Source organism: Schistocerca serialis, chromosome 10 (assembly GCF_023864345.2).
Source record: "Schistocerca serialis cubense isolate TAMUIC-IGC-003099 chromosome 10, iqSchSeri2.2, whole genome shotgun sequence".
Taxonomy (NCBI): domain Eukaryota; kingdom Metazoa; phylum Arthropoda; class Insecta; order Orthoptera; family Acrididae; genus Schistocerca; species Schistocerca serialis.
In genome coordinates this window covers 243,671,834-243,698,935 of record NC_064647.1, presented here as the reverse complement: position 1 = coordinate 243,698,935, position 27,102 = coordinate 243,671,834, and the positions used below count along the sequence as shown (strand labels likewise).

At 41.0% G+C, this 27,102-nt stretch overlaps 2 protein-coding genes across 6 annotated transcripts in view; one reads left to right on the top strand and one right to left on the bottom strand.

Annotated features, from left to right (window-relative positions):
- LOC126424785 (G patch domain-containing protein 2) overlaps positions 1-13,568 on the bottom strand; it is a 145,112-nt gene extending 131,544 nt beyond the window's left edge. The window contains exons 1-3 of one of the 3 annotated variants that reach the window (XM_050087552.1): positions 13,476-13,568; positions 8,543-8,639; positions 5,123-5,287 (exon numbers count right to left, since the gene is read on the bottom strand). In XM_050087552.1, coding sequence (XP_049943509.1) covers positions 5,123-5,287; positions 8,543-8,618 — 241 coding nt within the window. In that variant the 5' untranslated portion in view covers positions 8,619-8,639; positions 13,476-13,568. The remainder of the gene's footprint in view (positions 1-5,122; positions 5,288-8,542; positions 8,640-13,475) is intronic. The other 2 variants (XM_050087553.1, XM_050087554.1) reach the window with 2 other exon arrangements.
- LOC126424786 (uncharacterized) overlaps positions 1-27,102 on the top strand; it is a 70,740-nt gene that overhangs the window by 5,297 nt on the left and 38,341 nt on the right. Inside the window, exons 1-2 of one of the 3 annotated variants that reach the window (XM_050087555.1) lie at positions 13,703-13,786; positions 16,633-16,821. In XM_050087555.1, coding sequence (XP_049943512.1) covers positions 16,662-16,821 — 160 coding nt within the window. In that variant the 5' untranslated portion in view covers positions 13,703-13,786; positions 16,633-16,661. Of the gene's footprint in view, positions 1-13,702; positions 13,787-13,954; positions 14,008-16,632; positions 16,822-27,102 lie in introns of those variants that run through there. The other 2 variants (XM_050087556.1, XM_050087557.1) reach the window with 2 other exon arrangements.

Genomic DNA, 27,102 nt, shown 5'->3' with positions numbered 1-27,102 from the left:
GGGGAAGGAGACCAGACAGCGAGGTCATCGGTCTCATCGGATTAGGGAAGGACGGGGAAGGAAGTCGGCCGTGCCCTTTGAAAGGAACCATCCCGGCATTTGCCTGGAGCGATTTAGGGAAATCACGGAAAACCTAAATCAGGATGGCCAGACGCGGGATTGAACCGTCATCCTCCCGAATGCGAGTCCAATGTCTAACCACTGCGCCACCTCGCTCGGTAGATCCTGAGGAAGCAAAGGCTGCTGCATTCACAGTTCAGAAGAGAATGCACAAATGACTACAAGCAAATGTTAGAACAGATTCATCGATCTGCGAAGACCTGTGCGCGAAGCATACAGCTACCATCATCACACCTTAGCAATAGATCTGCCAGAGAACCCTAGAAAATTCTGGTCCTATGCAAGATTGCTAATAGGGACTAAGGCTTCCATCCAGTCACTTGTTGACCAGTCTGGTGTGGCAGATGAAGATAGTAAAACAAACGCCAAAATTTTAAATTTCGTGTTCAAGAAATCGTTCACAGAGGAGAATTATACAAACACACCAGGGATACCTGAAGTCATTTTGATTTCCAAAATAAGGTGCTGTCCCTCTCCTCAGTATATCCATTAGGGATGACAAACTGAAACTGTGGCTTAAATAGGTAATTCATAAGGGTTGAATTTGCAACCAGTCACTTTTTAAATTTTTGATATAATTTGTTTTCTGTACCATTAACCTGTTTTTGAGCTACTGCAGGCTCCATATCAGATGGGGATGTTACAGGAACATTATCTGGACCACGTGCAGTTAAGACACTGTGGTCGTGGTGCTAGAGGGAATAGAAATTTAGTCATCGGTAACAAGGGACAAAAATTTCGTTACTGTAAGCAACCAAAACTTAACAATGGAAACTCCAAGTTGTAATATCAACAATGAAGGAAAAGGCAGATGGCTATAGAAGCTGAAAGCTTATGCATAAGTGTCCTAATTGCGCCTGTCTGCAACTTAATGTGTCATCTTTATGGTAAGTAGCAATCCCTCTTTTCCTACAAAACTTAACAACCTTTTTTTTGTTACTATAAGTACCCAAAACCAAAGTTCAATTATCGCCACCAGCACCAGTATCACAGTGTCTACCTGCACATGGTCTAGATAACGTCCCTGTAACACCCCTACCTGATGATGAGCATGCAGTGCCTAAAAAACTGGTTAATGGTACAGAAAATAAATCATATGAAAAATCTGGAAAAAGTAATAGGTTGCATATTTATACCCAAATAAATCACCAGTGAGATGTTGGATTCTGCATGACAAGAAAACTACCCTACTATCCATTTGGACACTTAATAACTGCAGTTTTTGTGTCCTTTGAATCTTCCATAGTGTAACTGCATTAATAAAACCTTCTCAGTTTTGTAATAATATGAAACTGAATACTATTCAAGCTTTTGACATTTGTCACTGCCACTGTTTATAGCTACTGGAAGCTTGGCAATTTTCATTAAATTTGATGCAGCCAGAAAATGGAACTTTTTAATTCAATTGTGAACTCTGTTTACTAAATGGTGAGGCTGAATTGCAATTGCTCCCCTATAGAGGGTTGATGTGTGGAACACAGAAACATGTAACAGGAAACAGCAATCATACTAGCTCTCAAATAGTAGCTCTTTTTCTAGCAAGTCACACGCACAACCAGACTAACATCCAAATGCAGACTCCAGTGTTTGTGGGAGTGTGGTCTTGGACGTCTGGGTGGTTGTGCGTGTGAATGTGTGTACTTTTGCAAGAAAAAGAGCTACTGTTTGAAAGCTAGTGCAAATGCTATTTCCTGTTTCATGTTTCTGTGCTGCACACATCATCAATCTGCTGTATGTGAACAGTTGCCTTTCCCTTATTTTATGTAATGCTCCATCCAGGAGTTCCCAGTATTATTAAACAAGAAATTCAAGTACTTCCTACTACCTTCATAATCTCTCGGGTAAAGAGTCCATTAAGCTTCACTTGAGTGCTTAAAAAAAAGTCCACGCTGACTTGAAGGAGTGTGTCGTTTTATTTAGTGTAAAGCCAACACATATGACGAATGTCTTTCAGAATATTCTAAGATAAACTAATAACAATTGTGAGGTTTTGAACTTTAATTAACCTCATCGTCTTCCAGTAAATAAGTGTTGTTCTCTGATGTTCCAGTGACGTATGACAAAGAGGAGTTGCAGGACAGACCAATTAAAAAATATATTCACTGCGTAGAATTGCAGAGGGAATCTTTAGATTTGCATGCAGCTTGTACCACCAAGACAGATGAAGAGTGTATGCTATTTTTTAGTGATCTTTACACAGCACTATCTTCAATGTGCAGCTTTTCTTTCTGTATTAACTTTCCTTGAAACAGTACATCTCTTTATTTAAATTCCTTCTTAAAAACTCATTGCTTCTCTACTGCTACATTTCACTGGTATTATACGTTCATGCTGAAGTATCTCAAATATGTATGGTTATGACACTGTGGCTGTCTTCTATTTCCCTGTATGTATGGCACACCACAATATCTTTTTACTTCTCTTCCTAATTCTCATGTTTATAACCAAGAAACTTCCAACTTAAAAGAAGCTGACAAACCACATACAATGACTTAATTCATGTCTCTTATCAGTTGTTGTTAATACTCGAGAGTATTAGTCATTTTCTGACAGGGACATGATCAACAGCTCTAACTTTGTCATTTAATTTGACATCTAATACTGTTTAGTGGATCCATTCTGATGAAGTATACCTAGTTCTTGTTTAGAAGTTTCGTATTCAAATATAAATATTTACTCTCTCCTTGAGTGACTAAACACAAGTACTGTACAATATGTGTGTGACAAACTGCAACATCGGAGTCCACTGAAGTGGTACACTCTCTGGTACAATATGCACTGACAAATGTCAGAGCATCAAAAAATGTCTCCATAAAAAACTTTCTTCCAAGAGTGCAAGTCCAGAAAAGTAAATGAGAGCGCTTCTGTGAATTCTAGAGGGTAGAAGAAAGTTGCTGGTGGGAGTGGAGCTGTGCATACGTCTCAGTCTATCAGTCAGCAGAGCATTTGCCTGCAAAAGCAAGTCCCAGGTTCGAGTCTAGCGAGGGGAGGTCCCACGGAATGGGGTCGAAACCATCTGCACTGTGTGTAACCCAGAGGGCACTCATTTGTGAGTAACCAACAAAAAAGAATTTCATGTAAGGCTCAAAAGATTTAAAAATAACAGTGTAATCATGAGAGGTTGCATACTGTAGTGTTTCACTTACATTCCTTCCCTTGTAAATCTAGAACGGGGCCACGGTACATTGCCTCTATGGGACACAACTTGGCAACATGTCAGTTTTTTATAGTCAATGGGAGGATAGTTTTAGATGTATTTCGAGTGCCAAAAATGGAAGCAGTCAACGTTCTCCTAAGGCTGTTCACATTTTACTTCAATTTTTGCCAGAAAACCTTTGAATACTTGTTTGAAAAGAAGAATGTCATGATAGAATAATTTGTCGTGTAACCTTAAGTCCAATGAATTGCTCGTAGAGAAGATCCAACGCAGAGCAGCATGACTAGTCACTGGATCACTTACTAAATGTGACAGTTTTACAAATGGGCTCGATAAACACCAGTGGCAGATGTCACAAGAGAGGAGTACTGAAGCACAGAGAGTTTGCAGTTGAGAATCCGAGAGGGTATGTTCCGAGAAGAGTTCGGTAACATAGTAGCTTCTCCCACACACATCTCGGGAAATGACCACGACAAGAAAATCAGAGAAATTACAGCTGAAACGGATGTTTACCAACAATCATTCTGCCTATACTCCACTTGCAAATCGAACAGGGAAAGAGGAGAAAACTGGTGGTATTACAAGTACCTTCCATCACACACCACAAGGTAGCTTGCGGAGTGTAGGCATGGGTGCAGGTGTAGTACGTCATAAGGTAAAATGCTACTTCACGATAAGAGCTAAGCATACTGTCAGAACAGTGTATATCATCACTCTTTATAACAACTGCACGTGCGCTGATGCAAGTCGAAAGATGCACTGTTGTTGAAAAAGTGTTTTAAGAAGCCACATCGCAATAAAATTACAGTCTTACGACATTCAGAGCAATATGCACTTACAGTCGTTCCAGTTCTTGTTATACTTGTATACAAGTAACTTGACTTGTGTGTGGCAACAAATTCCTAATTCTCACATGACATTAATTAGTTTTAAATGTGACAGCACACTTCATTGCTGTACATTGGCATTTGGAAATGATCATGGGCCAAAATTCACTAGTTACGAGCAAAAAAATTTTGAAGCAAAATTTTCAGTTTGTTGCAGTACACTCAACAATTATGGTTCCAACCTTCAGTCAATATTCTGATGTCTCACATATTTGGGGGGGGGGGGGGGGGGGGGGGAGTAAATAACAAAAAAAAAAACTAGCTTGTTAAAATCCTAGCACCTCTCACGACACAAACTGTTTTTTCAGAAGGAACAACATAAAATCCTATTGCAATCATCAATTACTTATATCCACTGATTTCCAGGAAGACTGTATTTGTTCAGATGGTGAAGGTGATCCTAAACTATACGTCAATGACTCGACCCCTGTACATTGCAGTATCTTGTAAACCATACCCCTCCATAACAGGAATCGACAGGTTATTGTTACTATTATTATTATTATTATTTTGGTAGAAATTATTTAGTTGTCATTGAAAGTTATGTTCACTCAATTAGCCAACCGTGAAATTTTTTCCAAAGAAATTGTTGTCGCTGCCTTTTTTTTCTGACAAAACAAATTATAAAAAAACTTGAATGCAGGACTTATTTCTCCATTGTTGGCTGAAGCTGCTGTATCTGTAGTTACATAGGAATATTTTCCAGGCAATAATGATAAATATTTATAAAATTTGCAGACCAAGCAGCAATAAAAACTGCCGAGTTAAAAAAAAGGCGTCTCGGCTGAACTGTTTACTGTACTATTAATCCACAGCTTTCTCATGTTGACAGGCGAGTGGCTCCACACGTCTGGTGTCAACATTATAATGTATTTTGAAGGAAGTGAAACAAAAATATGTCACTATGCAGGAATACACCAGTAGATTCCTAACAACAAAGACAGACAGGTGTACTCACGAAGGCTGCCTGTCGACCTCGCCCTCCGCCTCAGGCCCCACCGACGCCTCACGGACGATGCGCGCGACGATTCTTCCAGTGCCGTGCTTAGGTCCTGCACCAAAGCTTCCATTTTCATATGGAGGTCACTTTCCTGAACACGCTCCATTGGCAGCCAGTCTGTGCCTATCATGAGACATGATGGAATGAGTGAACCTTACAAACCGAATGTTAAAACCTACCCTATGTACATCACTGAGGATTTTGCACCAGGAGAAGGCATTAAGGGTCATACACTAAATGAAGCACAGTGTGTAAAATTCCACAGGGTCTGACAGGGTAACACACACACACACACACACACACACACACACACACACACACACACACACACAAACAAAGATGATGTGACTTACCAAATGAAAGTGCTGGCAGGTCGATAGACAGACAGACAAACACAAACATACACACAAAATTCAAGCTTTCACAACCAACGGTTCCTTCATCAGGAAAGAGGGAAGGAGAGGGAAAGACGAAAGGATGTGGGTTTTAAGGGAGAGGGTAAGGAGTCATTCCAATCCCGGGAGCGGAAAGACTTACCTTAGGGGGAAAAAAGGACAGGTATACACTCGCGCGGGCGCGCACGCGCACACACACACACACACACACACACACACACACACACACACACACACACACACATCCATCCGCACATACACAGACACAAGCAGACATTTGTAAAGGCAAAGAGTTTGGGCAGAGATGTCAGTCAAGGTGGAAGTACAGAGGCAAAGATGATGTTGAAAGACAGGTGAGGTATGAGCGGCGGCAAATTGAAATTAGCGGAGATTGAGGCCTCGCGGATAACGAGAAGAGAGGATATACTGAAGGGCAAGTTCCCATCTCCAGAGTTCTGACAGGTTGGTGTTAGTGGGAAGTATCCAGATAACCCGGACGGTGTAACACTGTGCCAAGATGTGCTGGCCGTGCACCAAGGCATGTTTAGCCAAAGGGTGATCCTCATTACCAACAAACACTGTCTGCCTGTGTCCATTCATGCGAATGGACAGTTTGTTGCTGGTCATTCCCACATAGAAAGCTTCACAGTGTAGGCAGGTCAGTTGGTAAATCACGTGGGTTCTTTCACACGTGGCTCTGCCTTTGATCATGTACACCTTCCGGGTTGCAGGACTGGAGTAAGTGGTGGTGGGAGGGTGCATGGGACAGGTTTTACACCAGGGGCGGTTACAAGGGTAGGAGTCAGAGGGTAGGGAAGGTGGTTTGGGGATTTCATAGGGATGAACTAAGAGGTTACGGAGGTTAGGTGGACGGCGGAAAGACACTCTTGGTGGACTGGGGAGGACTTGGTGGAGTGGGGAGGATTTCATGAAGGATGGAAATGAGATCCAGTTCACAAACAGTTCCTTTCACCTATTAAACAACCATTTCGGCTAGTTCTAATAACTTTCGCTTTATTTCCATTTCCATTTTTCCCACATCACTGATCATTTTTAGCTGCTTCCCACAGGTTTTAACGTCATTATTTCTTCGTCAGACAATTGTTAGCCTCATTTTCATAATCTGCCACCACAAAACCACTCCTTTTAATACATTTACACGCAGTTTTTTCGAAATTTTCCCGAATTTCTCCACCCTTTAACGTGTTTTGGCGGCAACACAACCACCTAACCTTTGTGCACATCGTTGTCTACCAACCCAAGTTCACCACAGGGTCTGCTTGTGTCTGTGTATGTGCGGATGGATATATATATATCTCTGTGTGTGTGTGTGTGTGTGTGTGTGTGTGTGTGTGTGTGTGTGTGTACCTGTCTTTTTCCCCCTAAGGTAAGTCTTTCCGCTCCCGGGATTGGAGTGACTCCTTACCCTCTCCCTTAAAACCCACATCCTTTCGTCTTTCCCTCTCCTTCCCTCTTTCCTCATGAAGCAACCGTTGGTTGCGAAAGCTTGAATTTTGTGTGTATGTATGTGTGTCTATCGACCTGCCAGTGCTTTCGTTTGGTAAGTCAAATCATCTTTGTTTTTAGATATATTTTTCCCACGTGGAATGTTTCCCTCTATTTTATATATAAATATATATATATATATATATTTTATATATAAAATAGAGGGAAACATTCCACGTGGGAAAAATATATCTAAAAACAAAGATGATGTGACTTACCAAATGAAAGTGCTGGCAGGTCGACAGACACACAAACATACACACAAAATTCAAGCTTTCGCAACAAACTGTTGCCTCATCAGGGAAGAGGGAAGGAGAGGGAAAGACGAAAGGATGTGGGTTTTAAGGGAGAGGGTAAGGAGTCATTCCAATCCCGGGAGTGGAAAGACACTCACACACACACACACACACACACACATATCCCATATATGTGTGTGTGTGTGTGCGCGCGAGTGTATACCCATCCTTTTTTCCCCCCTAAGGTAAGTCTTTCCGCTCCCAGGATTGGAATGACTCCTTACCCTCTCCCTTAAAACCCACATCCTTTCGTCTTTCCCTCTCCTTCCCTCTTTCCTGATGAGGCAACAGTCTGTTGCGAAAGCTTGAATTTTGTGTGTATGTTTGTGTGTCTGTCGACCTGCCAGCACTTTCATTTGGTAAGTCACATCATCTTTGTTTTTTTATATAACACAAAACCAGTTCCTTGTATCGCGTATTTTCACAGCACTTTGTCTTATGAAATTATCTTCTGGGGCAGCACACCTGAGGTAAATACAGTGTTTGTTGAGCAGAAGCGAGCAGTATGGATATTAGAGAAAGTATATAGCAATAAATGTTGCAGAAATCATTTTAAGAATCTTGGAATTGCTACACTCTCTTCCCAATACATTTATTCCTTATTCGTTTTCCTTGCTGATAATCAAAACCAGTTTCAACTGATCTGCATATACAGTCACTATAAAAGACACAAAAATAATTTTCATGCAGACTATGCCTCCTTGTCCAGGATTCAGAACAGAACTGTGTATGATACTCCGGGGTAAGGTAGTCAGTAACATCCTGTCTAATATTAAAGCATGAAACTGGGAATCCCTACCAATTCAAAATAAAATTAAAAACATTTCTCATAACCCACTCTGTAGACATTATGTGAATATCCAGATCCAGGGACACATGGCGAGTAGCAATGTTTATAATGAAGTGTATGACAAGTCGTAATGTGCTATAAACAGGACACATCATCCATAGGTGTAAAATTACTTTCTTTCAAAAATATCATCATAATGAAGTAAATATTAAGCCCCTGATAGCAGCTAAACAGCAGCTACATAATAAAACTGACAAAGCAGCACCTTTCTTCACAGTAGTGGCTTGCTTACTAAATTTCTTTATTAAGTTTAATTGGTAAAAGTGTGAATAGCATTAAGCAATGTAGTGCTGCTTTATTCTTAATACAGCAGGGCGGATTAGGTACTTACAATGTGTTTGTCTGTTACTTTGTACCTCGCTCCCCATCTCTGAAGGATCTCCTTGTTCATGGGATCCAGAGAACATGATGGGTGGGTGGATGGATGACTGAAATCAGTCAATAGAATGTCTTATAATACTGATCCAAACACAACAGTGGTGTTCTCACGCTCCTTCTCTGTACACAATTGATCTAATTACCTAATCAACATGTGACTCAGCATAATAAGCCAAATATGGAATACTATGTGCACAAAGCTAGTAGAGAAAATCCTGCAGTGCAGAGTCTGAACATAGTTCCCATACGATTGGACACCCATATAGTAAATAGTTGTCCATCTACACTGGGTCAAGTTATGGAAGTCTAATCATAACCACCCTGTATAATGACATGCAGTATGTTTTTGTTGGAATATCTTCCAAATGAAGTGTGAGGCAGACAACTGGGGTCACCATAAGCGTCCGATGCCACCCGTCAGCTTTGACCCGCGACATAAGTCTGTTGTGATGTGTGACATCATGACGGCGCCAAGTTCAATTTGTGTGTCGCGTGTTTGTAGATGTCTTCTTGTGCTGTTGGTGGTGCTCACTGGTGGGGTGTTTGTAGGTTGCGGGAAAGGTTTTGTTGTTGGTTTAGTGTGCGCTTGTGATGTGTTTGTAGGTGGTAAGTCGTTGAGGTTTGGTGGTGCTCTCAAGTGGGGTTTGTGGGTTGTGTGGTGTGTGTCATATAGCATTCATTTGATTTGTTGACGTTGTCGGTTGTTGTGGTTATAAGTGAAGATTAGTGGCATATTGTGGAATGAGTCGATGGTTTAATTTTCTGTTTTTTCTATGGTAATTTAGTGTTGTATGTGGTTTGTCGTGTTTGAATTTTCCAGATTACTTATTTTATGTTGTTGTTAGGAATGGATATGACTGATAAAGTGAACAGTTTTCGGCTGTGGGGTATGATGGGCGACACTGCTATGTCGTTCATCAAATTTTTGCAGCTTTTTGGATTACTGGCTGAGCTGGTGAAGTGCTCTCTATGTGGCAAGTAAATGAAGTTAACGAAAGCTCCGGCATCTCAGACCAGGGATGACTATATGTAGAGGTGCTGGCGTGACAACGTTTGGGTCTCCATTCGCCGGGGTTCGAGAAGTCCAGGTTGGGCATGCGTGAAATTGTGTTGATGAGTTACCATTTTTGTTATCAGTCCTCACACAGTTTTTGCGCGCATGAGGGTGAGAGTGAGTGAATGGTCCTTGATTAGTATTCTTTTTGTTGGGAGGTTTGTTCAGAATACATTAAATACAGGTGTAAGTTGGGTGGGCCTGGAGTAAAGGTTGAGACTGATGAGTCACAGTTTGGCAGGAGGCAGCATGGGAGGGGTAAGCCTGTGGTTGGTTTATGGGTGTGGGGGGCTGGTTCTTCTGAGTGTGTGTTTAGGGTTGTGGAAAATCGTACAAAGAGGTTATGTAGAACAGGGGAGTACTACAGTTTCTGATGGGTTTGCGTCTTATAGTGGGTTGGGTTGGGAGGGTTACAATCATTTAGTTATTAATCACAGTGTGAAGTTCAAGAATTATGAGAGTGGGGCCTGTACAAATACTATAGAGGGGTTTTGGGTGGCTGTTAATTCTGTTAATAGGGAGGGGGAAGAGGCACTCTTCCAACCTTCAGGCTCATTTAGATGAGTACTGTTGGCGGACCAGCATCCCTGACGGGTACTGTATTTTTAGGGTTTTCTTTAGGGCTGTTAGTAAGATGTACAGGCCCAGGGTTGTGGGTTGGTGAGGTTTTGGGATTGTGGTGTCCAATCTAGTAGGCAGCGATGGAGCTTTCATTTGGTGAATTTTCATTTCTTTTGTTCATGTTTTTATCTGGTTAGATGAGTTGTGGATCACGTGTCGGGGGAAAGGGGGGGGGGGGGGTTGCTGGTATTGGTGAGTTGGTTTTGTGTGTTGTTGTTGACCCTGTGAGGTCAAGAGAAGTGTTCGATTTCAGATTTGCTGTTTTCTTGTGGTTTTTGAGGTAGTGATGATTGCGGAAGTGCTTGTAGGTTTTGGTGTTTATGAATTGGTATCGGTACTTTCCGTTGACCTATATACATCAAGGGAAGTGTTCAGCTTCAGATTTGGTGTTTTCTTGTGGTTTTTGAGGTAGTGACGATTATGGAAGTGGTTGTAGGTTTTGGGGTTTATGAATTGATATTGGTACTTTCTGTTGACCTATACACATCAAGGGAAGTGTTCGATTCCATTAGATATTGTTTCTAGTTGATTTCGCGAATGTTGTCTTCAGTTTATTTTACCGGTTTTGTCGTTTGGTTTAGTGGCGTGTGTTTGCTGTTAGTTTGTCCCCACCCAAAAACCCCCAATTTCCCTCACTTGTCCCGTTAGTTTCATTATATTATAGGAGGAATATGTGTTTGATGGTTTTTTGATCTATTTTCGTGTTTGTTGTCATAGTCGCGATATGGAAGTTGTTGTGAATGGTCATTTCCGCCATATTGATGATGTCATTGGTCAAAGCAGACAGATGGAATTTGACATTTCTGTTAACCCAACAGTTGGCTACATCCAACAAAATAAACACCCATGGAAACATTATTTGATGCAGGTATTAGGTAAATTTGTAATTTCTCATAGCGCATTTCATCCAAATTGTGTTCTCATTGGGACAACATATAATTGCATTCACAATTCTGACACTTTGTTTCTCTTATAACAGGTTTGTATATGTTCAGTGCAGTCTTCTTTCATTAATCAGGATATACTTTCATAGTAACTGATTAGTAATGAAAATATCTTTGCAAGTAACAACTTCAGTGTCCAACATTCAAAATGTGCAACTGTTTCCATTAATAAAAATCAAGAATGGCAGCATGATCTCCTCACATTGCCTTGAAGATTGAAAAAGTTATTTTGGTAAAACTTTTCAATTATATGTGATTTACGTAAACAAATTTTACTGGTCAACTGTTGACAATAGAGAATCCTCTACTGCCAACTTTTATAAAATATACTAGGCCTAACAATGAATTATGACTCGTGCTAATCTACTTATTGATTATTTTATACATGTACATCACGGTAAAAGCAGCTACTTTGAAAGCAAGCCACTGGTCTTCCTATAACATTATTCAGTTTCTGTTTTGATCCACTGCTACAAACAAAGTGTTCATGGAAATTTAATGGTTTAAAAAACTACTACATACTGAAGAAGTTAATAACTTGTGCAATATGAATATTAGTGTTAACAGCAATTGCATCCCAAAGTCCAACTATATTAGTACATTGTAGAAGGATTGACTTGTAAGATACTATTTTACTTTATTTTTCCAGATCTGTAGATTTTTAACCCTGCCTCTGATGCCTACCAGCAACCTGTTACAGATGTTTGCATTAGAATATAAGTTCCATACTCAATACTAGGCATTGTATGCATGGAAATTATTTTCACTTCTAGTATTCTGATCATCAATTTTACAGTTCATATTAAATTCACTAACAAAAAATGCCATTGGGGAGTTCACATATCAACATGTGAGTGTAAGGATACCCCAAGTCCATCAAATTACTTAGTTACATATTTCGAGGATCATTTTGCATAATAGATCATAATGATGGTTTCTGCTAAATGTTCAGTTACGCAGCTTAAATAATAACTTACAATCTGCTTCTGTAAAATAAACACTTTTCTGAGATTAACTGAATTACCCCAGATGATAATGCCATAGGGCAATACTAAGTTCAACTACCCTAATCTCATCTACAGGTAAACAGAGTGAGAGGGATTTGCAAGTGCAAAGCAGGGTGCGTTTTCACCATAAGTTATCTGCAATGTTTATACTTGTACAACTGTCTCACTAGGAAATTTACTTAAACAGCGTGAATTTTTTTGACTTAGTAGTTTTTGATGATTAATTTTTTTTCTGTCTTTAAATACATTGTGCACTCCTGAAAGTTGGAAATGCTGTGATAATACTCATGGGTAACAAATTAATGTAGGCTACATTTTTCTGTCTAAAGAACAGGAACATATTTTACAATTTGCAAACTGGCTATATGATTTTACTTCTTAGTTACTGGCTTTTATCCTGGAATAACTAAGATCAGACGTAGTAGAACATGTGTAGTAAAACAATAAGATATTCTGACAAATTTTGGGTTGTTGACAGTTTTACGGGCTGTGATTTCCTAACTGAATGCACAATGTGCTCCCGAATATTTATATTTCTTTTCTTGCCACCCTAAAACACAAACAACAACATCAAGTGACATTATAGCGTCTCTCTTCTGCTCAGAGTCCCCTCACTAACGAGTTGATCAAGATGATTCTCTCTCAGATTACGGATCCAAGTGCATTACAACGAACTAAATACTACCTGCAACCTCTTCGAGATCGTTAATGCACCGGAAATAAATAGTACTTCACGCATTGTCTTCGAAACACATGAGTTAGCTAAGTTTCCAATAAATATCTCTAGCATCTGTGATTTGTTTATCGTACACCTAACCTCAAAATACTGCTTTACATCTGTAAGAATGCTCTACTACGAATCCACAAAAGGCATCCACAGCACAACACATGTTAATTTCTAATCGCCTCATAATTACATAAAACAACCCGTCACATACAGAGTTCTCAATTCTTTAAATGCTGAAACAAAGGCGATCGGAAGTTATTTGCGTAGTCCCGATATATTGTTATATACTAATAATGTTTGCCTTTTTTTAGTTTAGTTAGGGGGAAATATGTACATTTTTTCTGACTTGTTTGTTTCTTTTCGAAGTCCCTATCTTCTGAAAGGATATGTACTAACATCTGATTCGACTGTACTAGGTGGTAATAGAGCCTGGTTTACCGCTGTTCATTTACGTTTCAGTGAAATTTATACTTATATGCAATTCATTATATAAATAATACCATCAAAAATAAGAAATAAATAAATAGTCTCACCTCGTTTTCCTGTTAGCTGATGCTCAAACTATGGTTTCTTAACATGCATTCATTTTAAGTTACTCTTTGCATGTAACCAGCGTCAAACGTCACTACTACGTCACGAGACATCGCTGGGGTTCGTTTACCTCATTGGTGCTGACGTAGGCACTCAGCTGCAGCCTATGATATTGCTCGGAGGGAAAATGCCGCGAAATTCTTCGCGTCGGAAACAAGCGCTAGAGGTAGTGGAGGGTAAGTGACTAGTCGTGCTGAGGACCTAGCGGGTGCAGCTGGAAGGGCTCGACAGAGTGACTCTGTTTTCGTCACAGGTAGTGTGAAGTTATTGATGCCATCATTAGTTTTAGTGCCTTAAATGATTTTATCATTTATATGTAAGAACTATACAAATGTTACCAAATTAGTAAGTTTCAAGTAAATAGAACCAGAGAGCTTGAGAAGTTTGCGCGGGAATGACGCATCAAGCGCATACAATTTGGCGCGTAAATAGTTGTAGGAGAAAGTGGCCACTACGTTCAGTACTAAGGCATTAGTAAGTACTAATTTGTTGTGTTGTATTTGAGTTTATTACTGCCGGCAGATCATCCGGAATTCTGGCTCACTGCAGTTTTCATTTACGTGCAGGTGTGGCAGTTAAGCTACTTAAATTGTTGATTTATTTCGTGGTAAACATCGTCCGACCAAGATTAATGCTTACATATTTCACAGAGAAATATATTGGTCATTTAGTTGTGGTGGAGTCTTCTTCTGAATTAGAAACGTTGTGCGTTTTCAGACGCGAGATACGTGGCATTTCACACCAAAAACTTCCGTGTATTATACGTATTAGACCAGTGAAAGTTTCTACAAATTGTTTGAATGTAAAATGCCAAATTATGCAGTAAGGGGGTGCAGTGTTTGGTACATAATGGGGGTAATGCTACAGTATTATTAAAAATAATCTCGTGTGTTAATTCTCATAAGTCTATGCACGTATTAGCTAAGTGTTACTAAGTGGAGCTTATTCCTACTACTATATCTACTTTGACTACAATATTTATTTCCTTAAATAAAGCAAGAATGATTAGGTACTCTTAAAACTTAATAAGTATGAGTAACAGGTTCCAAAAATTTGTGGGGAATCTGACTCATAATTTCTGCTTATTGCAGAAGTATTTAAGCACATTTGTTTGAGCAGGTGTCATTGTTTTAAAGGTGAAAATTATTTTCCTAGTTAATTTGAAGTAGGGAAATTTTATGCAAATTCTGAAGAATCTCTTATATTTACAGATATTCAAATATGTGTGTATATTGTTACCAACTGTACAAAGTGTTAATAATACTATATACACTAAGTGTGGTGCACAGTTTGAGCCACAGAAGCATATGTAATGCTACATTATTTTTCTGTCCAAATTACATTCAAAGAATGTGTAAAATGCAACCACTGTATGATTGATTTCCAGTTTGACTTCAACATACTTCATGGTTAATATTTTCAGTAACTTTTTTGGAGAACTTACTGTATTGCATTTCACAGCCTGTTTTAGGATTATAATTTTTGACTTAGAAATTTTGATGGATTGAAGTATTGCTTGCATTTTTTACAGGAGTCTGTGCGCAAGATTATGTAGACTTGCTTGTTGATGCCAGTAATTTGTAAAATTGCTGGTTTTGTTAGAAGGTTAAGTTTGACTGTGTTTGAATTGTGTAGTAGTTAATGTTGTAAGAGAATGAATGAATCTTGTGCAATTAATGTCACTTCAATGATGGAGTTTAGTGATCACTGTTAAAAATTAATTCGCTTTGCTGACAGTTACACATTTATTTTTATAATATGACCTTTAGATCAAAGTTGATAATCTTCAGATCTATGTAATTCTGGATCCATATGGACCTAAACATCAGTTGTTACATCTAAAACAGAAAATATGTACATACACGACTAGTTTCCTGTATAATAATGGCAGTTGGTAAATGCTCTGTGACGGCATAGAAATTACGGGTACTGTTCTAGTCTGTACAGTAAAAATAAGATGGTAGCACGGCTGACAAATGGAGACAGAGGAAGCTGTTCCCTATTTCTGCATGTTCTGAGGTAAATTGTAGGGTATAAGAAGATCATATACTGTATATCTGACTCATTTATTGTCTTGAATATAATAGAGGGAAACATTCCACGTGGGAAAAATATATCTAAAAACGAAGATGATGTGACTTACCAAACGAAAGCGCGGGCATGTCGATAGACACACAAACGTACACACAAAATTCAAGCTTTCGCAACTAACAGTTGCTTCATCAGGAAAGATGGAAGGAGAGGGAAAGACGAAAGGATGTGGGTTTTAAGGGAGAGGGTAAGGAGTCGTTCCAACCCTGGGAGCGGAAAGACTTGCCTTAGGGGGGGAAAAGGACACACACACACATCCATCCCCATATACATGTGGTCTGCTTGTGTGTGTGTGTGTGTGTGTGTGTGTGTGTGTGTGTGTGTGTGTGTGTGTGCGCGCGCGCGCGTGCACAAGTGTCCTTTTTTCCCCCTTTAGTCTTTCCCTCTCCTTCCCTCTTTCCTGATGAAGCAACCGTTGGTTGCGAAAGCTTGAATTTTGTGTGTATGTTTGTGTTTGTTTGTTTGTTTGTGTGTCTAGCGACATGCCAGCACTTTCGTTTGGTAAGTCACATCATCTTTAGATATATGATTTATTGTTTTATAATGTAATTGGATATTATTGTTTTGTTAGATGACAAATTTGAGAACCACCAAATCAGAAAAACCATTTGTTGTAACTCTTTCATTTACCCCATTGGAGATGAGAAATTAGTTCACAGCTTTGCAGCCAGATCTGCGCGTACTGGTAGTACATCAGTGTACTATGCTGCAGATAAGGTCGGGTGCTCTTTTAACATTCATAACTTTTGTATATGGCCAAGATTACTTGTAGTTTTTGCAAGTCATTTATTTAATTAAAGGTGGTTACAGAGGAATGGTTTTGTATCATTCAGTGCAAAATTATCTGAATGAGATTTAAGGTAGTTAGACATGTGCTCTGATAATGAACTAAGTAATAGATCCTGTTACTGCTGGTTTGTGTTACTCCATTTGAAGCATTTAAATTTTAAAGCATGTATGTAGTCAAATTGTTTTACTAAATTTTAATGGTCATTGTTTGTTCTTCAGTTTAGTAGATAACTGTCACGTGACACAAAATGAGCATGGAGAACCCAGCTACACCGCAGGTGGCAAATGCCTCGCTGCAGCGGCGAGCCACGCGCAGTGCCCTGGCAGAAATCCCGGCACGACTTGGGCTGCTGACCGTCGATGAGAACGGCCGCACAGAGGGGGCCACAGCTGCAGCTACTGTGGTCGGTACGTTGACTCCGGCCAGTAGAAGGCCACCGCTTGTCCCAATACCCGATCGTGCCAATCAGCTCACTCCGCGCGATGGAGAAGGGGCTGTGGCAGGCACTCGTGGTAAGTCTTGTGGTAATCGTATGTATCCGGCTCTGACAAGGCTGCAACTGTGGCTGCTGGACCCTCACCCCCTTTTGTGCTCTACTGTGTGAGTGAGTTTTTTATCTTATGAGAGACAGATTAACATTTAATTTTACAAAAAGTATTTATGTATGAATATGCTTTATTTCCATATGTTAATCATTCACTAGTTTTTATTGGACAGGCTGGATCAGAATTAAAATACATAAGATTAACAATACATGTACAATGAAAAACATGCACACGCACACAATGTACATGCTCGCACTCTTTTGTAACTCACAATTCAACACAATCTGGTTTGGCTGAACATTGTAGGCATTCTGAATATCTGTTACGCAATGTTGTTGTTTGTTGTTGTGGTCTTCAGTCCTGAGACTGGTTTGATGCAGCTCTCCATGCTACTCTATCCTGTGCAAGCTTTTTCATCTCCCAGTACCTACTGCAACCCACATCCTTCTGAATCTGCTTAGTGTATTCATCTCTTGGTCTCCCTCTACGATTTTTACCCTCCACGCTGCCCTCCAATACTAAATTGGTGATCCCTTGATGCCTCAGAACATGTCCTACCAACCGATCCCTTCTTCTGGTCAAGTTGTGCTACAAACTTCTCTTCTCCCCAATCCTATTCAATACTTCCTCATTAGTTATGTGATCTACCCATCTAATCTTTAGCATTCTTCTGTAGCACCACATTTCGAAAGCTTCTATTCTCTTCTTGTCCAAACTATTTATCATCCATGTTTCACTTCCATACATGGCTACACTCCATACGAATACTTTCAGAAATGACTTCCTGACATTTAAATCAATACTGGATGTTAACAAATTTCTCTTCTTCAGAAACGCTTTCCTTGCCATTGCCAGCGTACATTTTATATCCTCTCTACTTCGACCATCATCAGTTATTTTGCTCCCCAAATAGCAAATCTCCTTTACTACTTTAAGTGCCTCATTTCCTAATCTAATTCCCTCAGCATCACCCGACTTAATCAATACATTATCAATACAAAAGAGATTGACGGAGTAGAAGTTGTGGTAATGGTGGATACGGAATTGGTGATTCCAAAATTTTCCAGGGATACCCATCATACTTCAGAAAATGACACGTGCATGCACAGTACCAATCTAGAATGTGACTGTCAATTTCATGCCTTTTATTAAACTACATAGAGGCAGTAGAAGGCTAATCAACCAAAGACTGTAATTACACCTACCTGGTTATAGATAGGTCTGCAGTGGACAAATTTCTTACTTAACATTAAAATCCTAACTGTGTCCTGGATGAGTGGATGCCTTCATATTTTGATAGTTTGGTCCTTGACTGAACTGAAAAATCATTGTTTCATGATAGTGGCATTGTCACTAGGGTAAGAGATTGTGTGGAAAACACATTTTGTACATTCATGTCTCATTGTGAAAGACACTTCAGAGATGTGGAATGTGACAAAATATGCATTAACAAGACATGCACTATACCTACATCAACCTCTCACTGTGCTGCTCAATGGTATTTGTAGTGATAGCTGCCAATTGTAACTTTATAAACAAGAAAGAAAGATGCTGCTTCCTCAAATTTGAAAGCACCCGTGCAAATTACACTCATGTGATTATTTTACATGATGAACCTTAAATTTGACGTTTTACATGATGAACCTTGAATATAAGGATAGAACCAATATAACTTATCCTAATAAATCAGCAATATAATTTTATCTGGATGGGATGTAACAATATTATGAAGAGGATAGTTGCTACTGACCATATGGTGGAGATGCTGAGTTGCTGATAGGAACAACAAAAATGTTGGAAAGTGAGCTTTCAGTCAACAAGGCCTTTGTTGAAAATACACACACATGCAGATAAAACCTGCGCGCGCGCGCCCACACACACACACACACACACACACACACACACACACACACACACAAACACACACAAACGACCAGTCTCTGGCAGCTAAAGCCAGGTGGCAAGCAGCAGCATGAGTGGCCACTGTGTTGTGGGGGTATGGAGGAGGCTCTATTGAAGGGGGGGGGTGAAGTGCTGCTTGTGGGAACTGGTCATGCGTTCTTATAGTATTAAATACTGGCATTAGGGATGTTAGTGTAAAGAAAGGTAACGTCAAAGGTGACAGCAGGGTACCATGTTGTAAGGGAGAAGGATCTGTGGAGTCACTGGAGGAAATGGTTGGTATCTTGTATGTAGGAGGGTAGGTTGTGGTAAGTAGGCTCTTCTCTGCCTTTATCAAGCATTAGTTTTGTCCCATCTGGACTGTGGATGTGAAGTTTCTCAGCTGCCTCTTCCACATTGCTCCTCTTGGACCCAGCCCACCATCATGATACCCATTCGGCCACTGGTGCCTTTTGCACTGTCCCTGCCTGCAGTGTTCTAGCTGATAGTGGGATCCTCCCATTTTGGATCGGCAGTTCCATCCCTAGGTTTCCTCAGCCATCACCGTCTGCTCTTTCCCAGCTCACCCTCTTATTTTCACAACTCTGGGACATAGCCTGCCCACTGCCCACCCTCGGATGAATTTATCAATTTGCCTTTCTTCCTTTTGGCGCTATTTCTGTCTTCCCCCTGTGTCTTGTTTCCCCTCGCTCTTTCCTGAACACACCCTCTTGGTTAGTTCCTTGTCCCCAGATTCAGATGGATATCTTCTGGGGTGCAAAAGTCTGTCACTCCAGTCGTGTTCATTTGTTTGTTCCTCCAGCCCTTACAAGAGATTTGGGATGCTATTGTTTTTTATGCCAATGGCTCTAAATCTGCTGATCATGAAGGATATGCCTTAGTCTTCTATTGGCATGGAACACCATCTCTTACCTGCCATATGTGGGGTGTTTACCATGGAACTGATGGCCATTTACAGGGCCCTCTGCTTTATTAAGCGGTCTTCCCTCATCCAAGTATTGTGGAGTTTGTACTCAAAAACTGACCTTCAGGGTATTTCCCTTTTTTTTACCACCACCCTTTGGTCTCTGTCCATAACCTTCATGTCTGTCTTGACCGTGCTGCTTGTTAGGTTGATTTCCCTTCCCCAGTTCTCAAAGACCCCCATTTCTAATAAACTTAGTGATAAAGGGGACTCCTGCCACGTGGCATTCTTTCTTCTGCCTCACTTGGTGGGAATCTACCTTCTACTGCTGTCTTTGTATTGGGCTCCTCACCCCCACCCCTTGGTATTTAAGCCACCCCTCTCACAGTGAGTAATATTTTGCTGGGCTGCCTCCTGCATTTTGGGCTTTCACATTAAAAATGCCCCTGCCACGGGTGTTAGTGGATGACCCTTGCACACTTATGTCCGTCAAGATTTTTCTTCACAAAAGTGGTTTGTCCTTCCAAATTTGAGTTTCTGAATTTCCTTCCAGAATTGAAGTCCCTCGTTTAGTGTTGGGACTGACCGGGTTCCTTCCTACTTCCCTCTTGCTTTCCCTTTTCCCTGTTTCATCTGGTTTTTGTGCTGCTTTATTTCCTGTTTTCTTGTCTGTTCTTCCCCGGTGTTGTCCATGCTGTGTGGTGGTTGTGATATAGTGTGGGGATCAGCAGCAGTGCCCACTGCTCTTGCCCACTCTCACCTTCCCCTCCACCATTCTTTACTCTTCCTGCAACCCTGACACTCCTTCCGCCTCTCGCATTCGGGAGGACGACGGTTCAATCCCGTCTCCGGCCATCCTGATTTAGGTTTTCCGTGATTTCCCTAAATCGCTTCAGGCAAATGCCGGGATGGTTCCTTTGAAAGGGCACGGCCGACTTCCTTCCCCATCCTTCCCTCATCCGAGCTTGCGCTCCGTCTCTAATGACCTCGTTGTCGACGGGACGTTAAACACTAATCTCCTCCTCCTCCTCCTTCCGCCTCTTTTGTCACCCGATTTCCTTTCCCATCAACTGGACTGCGATGCTGGTGTTGTTCCTCCCTTAGTTTCTGCCTTTTTGGATCATGAAACTGATGACCTCTCTGTTTGGTCCCCTCCCTCCCTCCCAATCAACCAACCATATACAGATACATTAGATTTGCTTGTGGAGACAATGCATACACAACCAACAGACATTAAATTAATGTAGGAATAAAGTATGCCTATTACCAAATGGAAGTGCTGAGTTATCAGCAAGTGCACAAAAAAGAATGGAAACCTACCAGATTTCTGACATCCGTCAACAAGCTGGGAATATATACATTTGCACATGCTCATGTTGGGAGCAGTGCTTTAGCCACACAACGAGGGCTCGGCTTGCTGGCCAGTCTGGGTGTCGTTTTTAGGTAGCTTCCCACATTAGACTAGTTGAATACTGGGCTTGTTTCATGTTCCATCTGATACACAGTACTCAAACATTTAGAACACTAACACTTGTGCACAGAATTTATGGTATATACTAACAGATTAGGTCTGCTGCTTCTGTCCTTGGGGTGGGTGGGGGACATCAGCTGTTTTGTCTCCTTAAACAATAACTCAACATCAGCTACTGTTATTGACTCATATTCTGGAATATTTCCTGTTTGTATGTTGGTGAAGGAATTCTGGAAACCAGTGTTTAGCAACCATCCTCTATTGACACTGTTGTTGGTAACAGTATCATTTCTATCATGTAATGAAATTATTGCAGTTTTGCCTCTGATATGCCTTAAATATGGCCAGAAGCTGTCAGATATTGAGACAGTCTCATTGTGGAAACTGCCAAAAACATCTTGCATTGTAGTACACTGTAAATTTCAAGCTTGTGTAAAATGTAGCAAATTATGAAGATTTTGCATTGTTTTAATTCTGGTGTGCTATTTTTGTGCTCCTGAAAATGGCCTAGCTTGTTTTTTTGTACCATGGAGAGATCTGTTCCTTTTAATTTACTCGATATGAAACACTATTTCTCTGAATTTGTCGTATCTGGACTACACTTAGTTGGTATGGAAGGAACAGAGATTCTCTCTTTATAAGGTGTTAAGTAAATTTTTACCTGCTTTTTAAATCAATGTATTTTGTGTTTGTTTCATGGATTTGGATAGTGTGAAATTCAGCATTGCTAAAATGACCTTGTTGTTTCTCATCCCTGTATCTGTCACAGCCCTCTCATTTTGGTCAGTATTATTTGCTGCTGAAAGATCTATCTTCAGTGAAAGTGAAAAATTTGAGTGTTTAACGGAATGATTAGAGTAAATTGAGGAAAGTAATGAGTAGTAGTATAAATGAGATTGGTGGTAAACTTAATGAGAATTGAGGACCATGGAGTAGATGAAGTGAAGGAAAACTATCTGGGAAGCAAAATAACATGGAAAAAGCGAGGAGGACATGTTGTTGTTGTTGTGGTCTTCAGTCCTGAGACTGGTTTGATGCAGCTCTCCATGCTACTCTATCCTGTGCAAGCTTTTTCATCTCCCAGTACCTACTGCAACCTACATCCTTCTGAATCTGCTTAGTGTATTCATCTCTTGGTCTCCCTCTACGATTTTTACCCTCCACGCTGCCCTCCAATACTAAATTGGTGATCCCTTGATGCCTCAGAACATGTCCTACCAACCGATCCCTTCTTCTGGTCAAGTTGTGCCACAAACTTCTCTTCTCCCCAATCCTATTCAATACTTCCTCATTAGTTATGTGATCTACCCATCTAATCTTCAGCATTCTTCTGTAGCACCACATTTCGAAAGCTTCTATTCTCTTCTTGTCCAAACTATTTATCGTCCATGTTTCACTTCCATACATGGCTACACTCCATACGAATACTTTCAGAAATGACTTCCTGACACTTAAATCAATACTGGATGTTAACAAATTTCTCTTCTTCAGAAACGCTTTCCTTGCCATTGCCAGCCTACATTTTATATCCTCTCTACTTCGACCATCATCAGTTATTTTGCTCCCCAAATAGCAAAACTCCTTTACTACTTTAAGTGCCTCATTTCCTAATCTAATTCCCTCAGCATCACCCGACTTAATTAGACTACATTCCATTATCCTTGTTTTGCTTTTGTTGATGTTCATCTTATATCCTCCTTTCAAGACACTGTCCATTCCATTCAACTGCTCTTCCAAGTCCTTTGCTGTCTCTGACAGGAGGACATACGGAGGTGATAAGCAAGGGAAGGGTGAGAAGACAAAGAGAAGTCTGCTAGTATCACACATCAGCTTTAGAGTGAGAAATTTGTGGTAATATACTTTTGGAGTGCAGCACTATATTCCAGTGGATTGTGGAACAACCAGGAAAGGGAAACTTCCTGGCAAATTAAAACTGTGTGCCGGACAGACTTGAACTCAGGACCTTTGCCTTTCGTGGGCAAGTGCTCTACCAAAGCACAACTCGCGCCCCGTCCTCACAGCTTTACTACTGCCAGTACCTCCTCTCCTGCGAACCTTGCAAAACTAGCACTCCTGAAAGAAAGGATATGCGGAGACATGGCTTAGCCACAGCCTGGGGGATGTTTCCAGAATGAGATTTTCACTCTGCAGCGGAGTGTGCGCTGATATGAAACTTCCTGGCGGATTAAAACTGTGTGCCAGACAGAGACTCGAAGTCGGGACCTTTGCCTTTCGCGGGCAAAGGTCCTGAGTTCGAGTCTGGGTCCGTCACACAGTTTTAATCTGCCATGAAGTTTCATATCAGCGCACACTCCGCTGCAGAGTGAAAATCTCATTCTAGAACCAGGAAAGAGTATTGAAACGCTGGAGATGTGCTAGAATAGGAGGATGTTGAAAAAATAGGTGGACTGATACAGAATGTAGAGGTTCTCCATAGAACTAGTGAAAAAAGGAACATGCAGTTATCATTATAGGGAAGTTAACAGAGGTACAATAACCTGAGATAATGACTGAGAAGACAGTTTATTGCTAAGAACACTGCAAAATCCAAACGGACATACTTAAGATTCAGTAGTCAGTGGCAGATTGCTGGAAGCAAAGCACCTCTGTGTTAACATGCCTTAGGTAGACGTCGGGTTAATTTTTCAGTGTGTGTACATTCATAATATTCTTGACTGCTTTGCAGTCTGCAGTCCCTACAAACATATGGGAAACACTGACTGGGAGAAGGTACAGGCTGATAAGACATTTAAGACATCAGAAAATAACTTGCTTGGTAGTAGGAAGAGTTGTAGAGGGTAAAAAATGTAGAGGAAGACACATCAAAATACACCCAACAAATAGAGGATGTAGAGTGCAAGAGCTACTCTGAGATGAAGATGGCACTGGCATGATAAGATACAAAATATAATAGGCTATGAGACTCATGATACGATGCAAAAGCAACTTGGATTAGCAGAGCACATACAAATGCAGTGGAAGCAACTGAACTGGTTCACACTGGGATGACAGTGATAAAACACCTATGCATTACTGTCATATCACGTAGTGTCAAGGAGTGCCGCTTGCTCAGTGCATCTTGTCATACAGTACGCGATGAGGGGAAATTCAGTCGTGACGTCTCAAAAAAAGTTGTTTTCTGTAGATCAAGCAAAGGTACATCTGTCTCTCTAGTTACTCTTTAGAAACTTCCACTTCGCATGTAAAAAACTAAAAGCTGCTGTTTTGGGATTTAAGCGTGTTCTCCGCTATGCAGTCATTACCATTCGATTTTGAGGAAACTATTCAGTACAAAATTGTTTTTCACATCTTGTACTCTGATATCTCAGATTTATAATGAACGTTTTGTTTCTGTTGCCTGTAATGTTCGTGATACTTCAAACCCCATGCATACTTTAAGAGTTTGGAGTGAAAAATTTTGTTGTTTGTCAGTTTACATTCAGTGCATTTTATGCATATGTTGCTACACACAAAATGTTGGTAATATCGAAATTGTTTTTAACGTGGAAAGAGAGCCACACATTTAAATTCTCGAGAAAATTAGATACATTGAAGATTTTGAAGATGTCAGTGGTGTTGAACAGCTGAAATTGTTGAAATTGAACAGAGCTCCAGGGGCCAATGGAGTTCCTATCAGATTCTATTCTGAATTTGTGGCAGAGTTCGCCCGTCTTGTAACTATAATCTATCATAGATACCTCGAACCCCGTGCCCAGTTCGCACTCGTAGCCGGTGACGGGGTAACGCGTAATTCCCCGCCCTGGGTAGACAAGTAAGGCACGCACTTACCCCCTGGTAAAGGCCAGGCCCAGGGAGGGGTGATTGCCTGAGCTGATACCTTCTGACATTGATTAGTTGTAGAATCTTCGAACATTTTCTGAGCCCAAATATAATGAGACACATCGAACAAATGACGTCAGTGTCAACCAGCATGGATCCCAAAAACATCGATCAAGTGAAATCCAACTCGCACTTTTCTTACGGCGTACTTTGGATCAAGGCAACTGGGTAGATGCAGTGCTTCTTGATTTCTGAAAAGCATTTGACTCAGTGCTGCACCTGCACTTACTGTCAGAAGTACAATCATATGAGGTATAAACAGAAATGTCACTCGGTTGAGGACTTTTTGATAGGGATGTTATCTTGGAATGCTAATCAGATGTAGAAGTAGCTTTAGGTGTGCCCTAGGGAAGTGTTAAGATGCTTGCTGTTCATGTTTAGTATTAATGACATTGCAGACAATATTAACCTCAGATTTCTCGCAGATATTGCAGTTACTTATGATTAGATACTGTCTGAAAGAAGCTGTGTAAATATTCACTCAGATCTTGATAAGATTTCAACGTGAAGCAAAGATTAACAACTTGTTTTAAATGATCAGAAATGTGAAATTGTGCACTTCACAAAACAAAAACTTGATATCCTATGACTATAATATCATTGAGTCACTATGGGAATCTGCCAAATCATAAAAATACCTGGGTGTAACACTTTATAGGAATATGAATTGGAATGATCACATTGGTTCAGTTATAGGTAAAGCAGATGATGGACTTCAGTTTATTGGTAGAATACTGTAGGAAGTGCAGTCAGTCTGCAAAGGAAATTGCTCAGAAATCATTTGTGCAAGTGGTTCTAGATTATTGCTCAAGTGTGTGGGACTCACGGGGGATATTGAACGCCCCCTGCGGGTCCGGGGGTTAGAATAGGCCCGAGGTCTTCCTGCCTGTCGTAAGAGGCGACTAAAAGGAGTCCATCCCCCTCAAGGGGGTAGTTAGCGCCTGCGTCCGGAGACGGATGGTCCCACGACCTATATTTGTGATCTTTTTGGTTTTTCACTTCTCGTTTCTTCCTTTGGTTGGTTCCTTTCTCTGTTCTTCTCCATCTCACTGTCTTCCTAACTCTTTCCCTTGCCTTCTTTCCCTTGCCTTCTTTCCCTTGCCTTCTTTCCCTTGCCTTCTTTCCCTTGCCTTCTTTCCCTTGCCTTCTTTCCCTTGCCTTCTTTCCCTTGCCTTCTTTCCCTTGCCTTCTTTCCCTTGCCTTCTTTCCCTTGCCTTCTTTCCCTTGCCTTCTTTCCCTTGCCTTCTTTCCCTTGCCTTCTTTCCCTTGCCTTCTTTCCCTTGCCTTCTTTCCCTTGCCTTCTTTCCCTTGCCTTCTTTCCCTTGCCTTCTTTCCCTTGCCTTCTTTCCCTTGCCTTCTCTGTTCTCCGCTTCGGCGTTTGAGTCAGTCTGTCCTCTCTCTCTTCCTTTCCTCTTTTTCCTTCTTCCCTGTGCGCGCCTGAAGGCCGACCCACGCGTTCGCACTCGTAGCCGGTGACGGGGTAACGCGTAATTCCCCGCCCTGGGTAGACAAGTAAGGCACGCACGTACCCCCTGGTAAAGGCCAGGCCCAGGGAGGGGTGATTGCCTGAGCTGATACCTTCTGACCATGCCGATTGGTCCCTCCGTCTGTTTCTCGGGAGGTGTGACCTGAGGTGCAAACATTCACCTAAGGCGGGAGTGCCCTCTGAGAGGCTTCCCCATAAGGAAGGAGCGCGCCATCGGAGACGCTGGCAATCATGGGGGATTCCTCCGCAATGGATTTCTCTTCTTCTCTCTCGACTTCTGCCCACAAACGGAAACATGACTAGCCCCCAGTGACAAAAGTACTACCGCCTACCCCACAATTCCTAGTCATTTCTCGATCTGAGGACGGAAAGGATTTCCCTCTGTCAACCCTTTCGTTATCCAGAAGGGCGTAGATGCTATAGCCGGTACTGTTAAGTCTTGTACGAGGTTGCGTAATGGTACCTTGTTACTAGAAACTGAGAGCGCCTTTCAGGCACAGAAACTGCTTCGAGCCACACTCCTGTACACGTTCCCTGTCC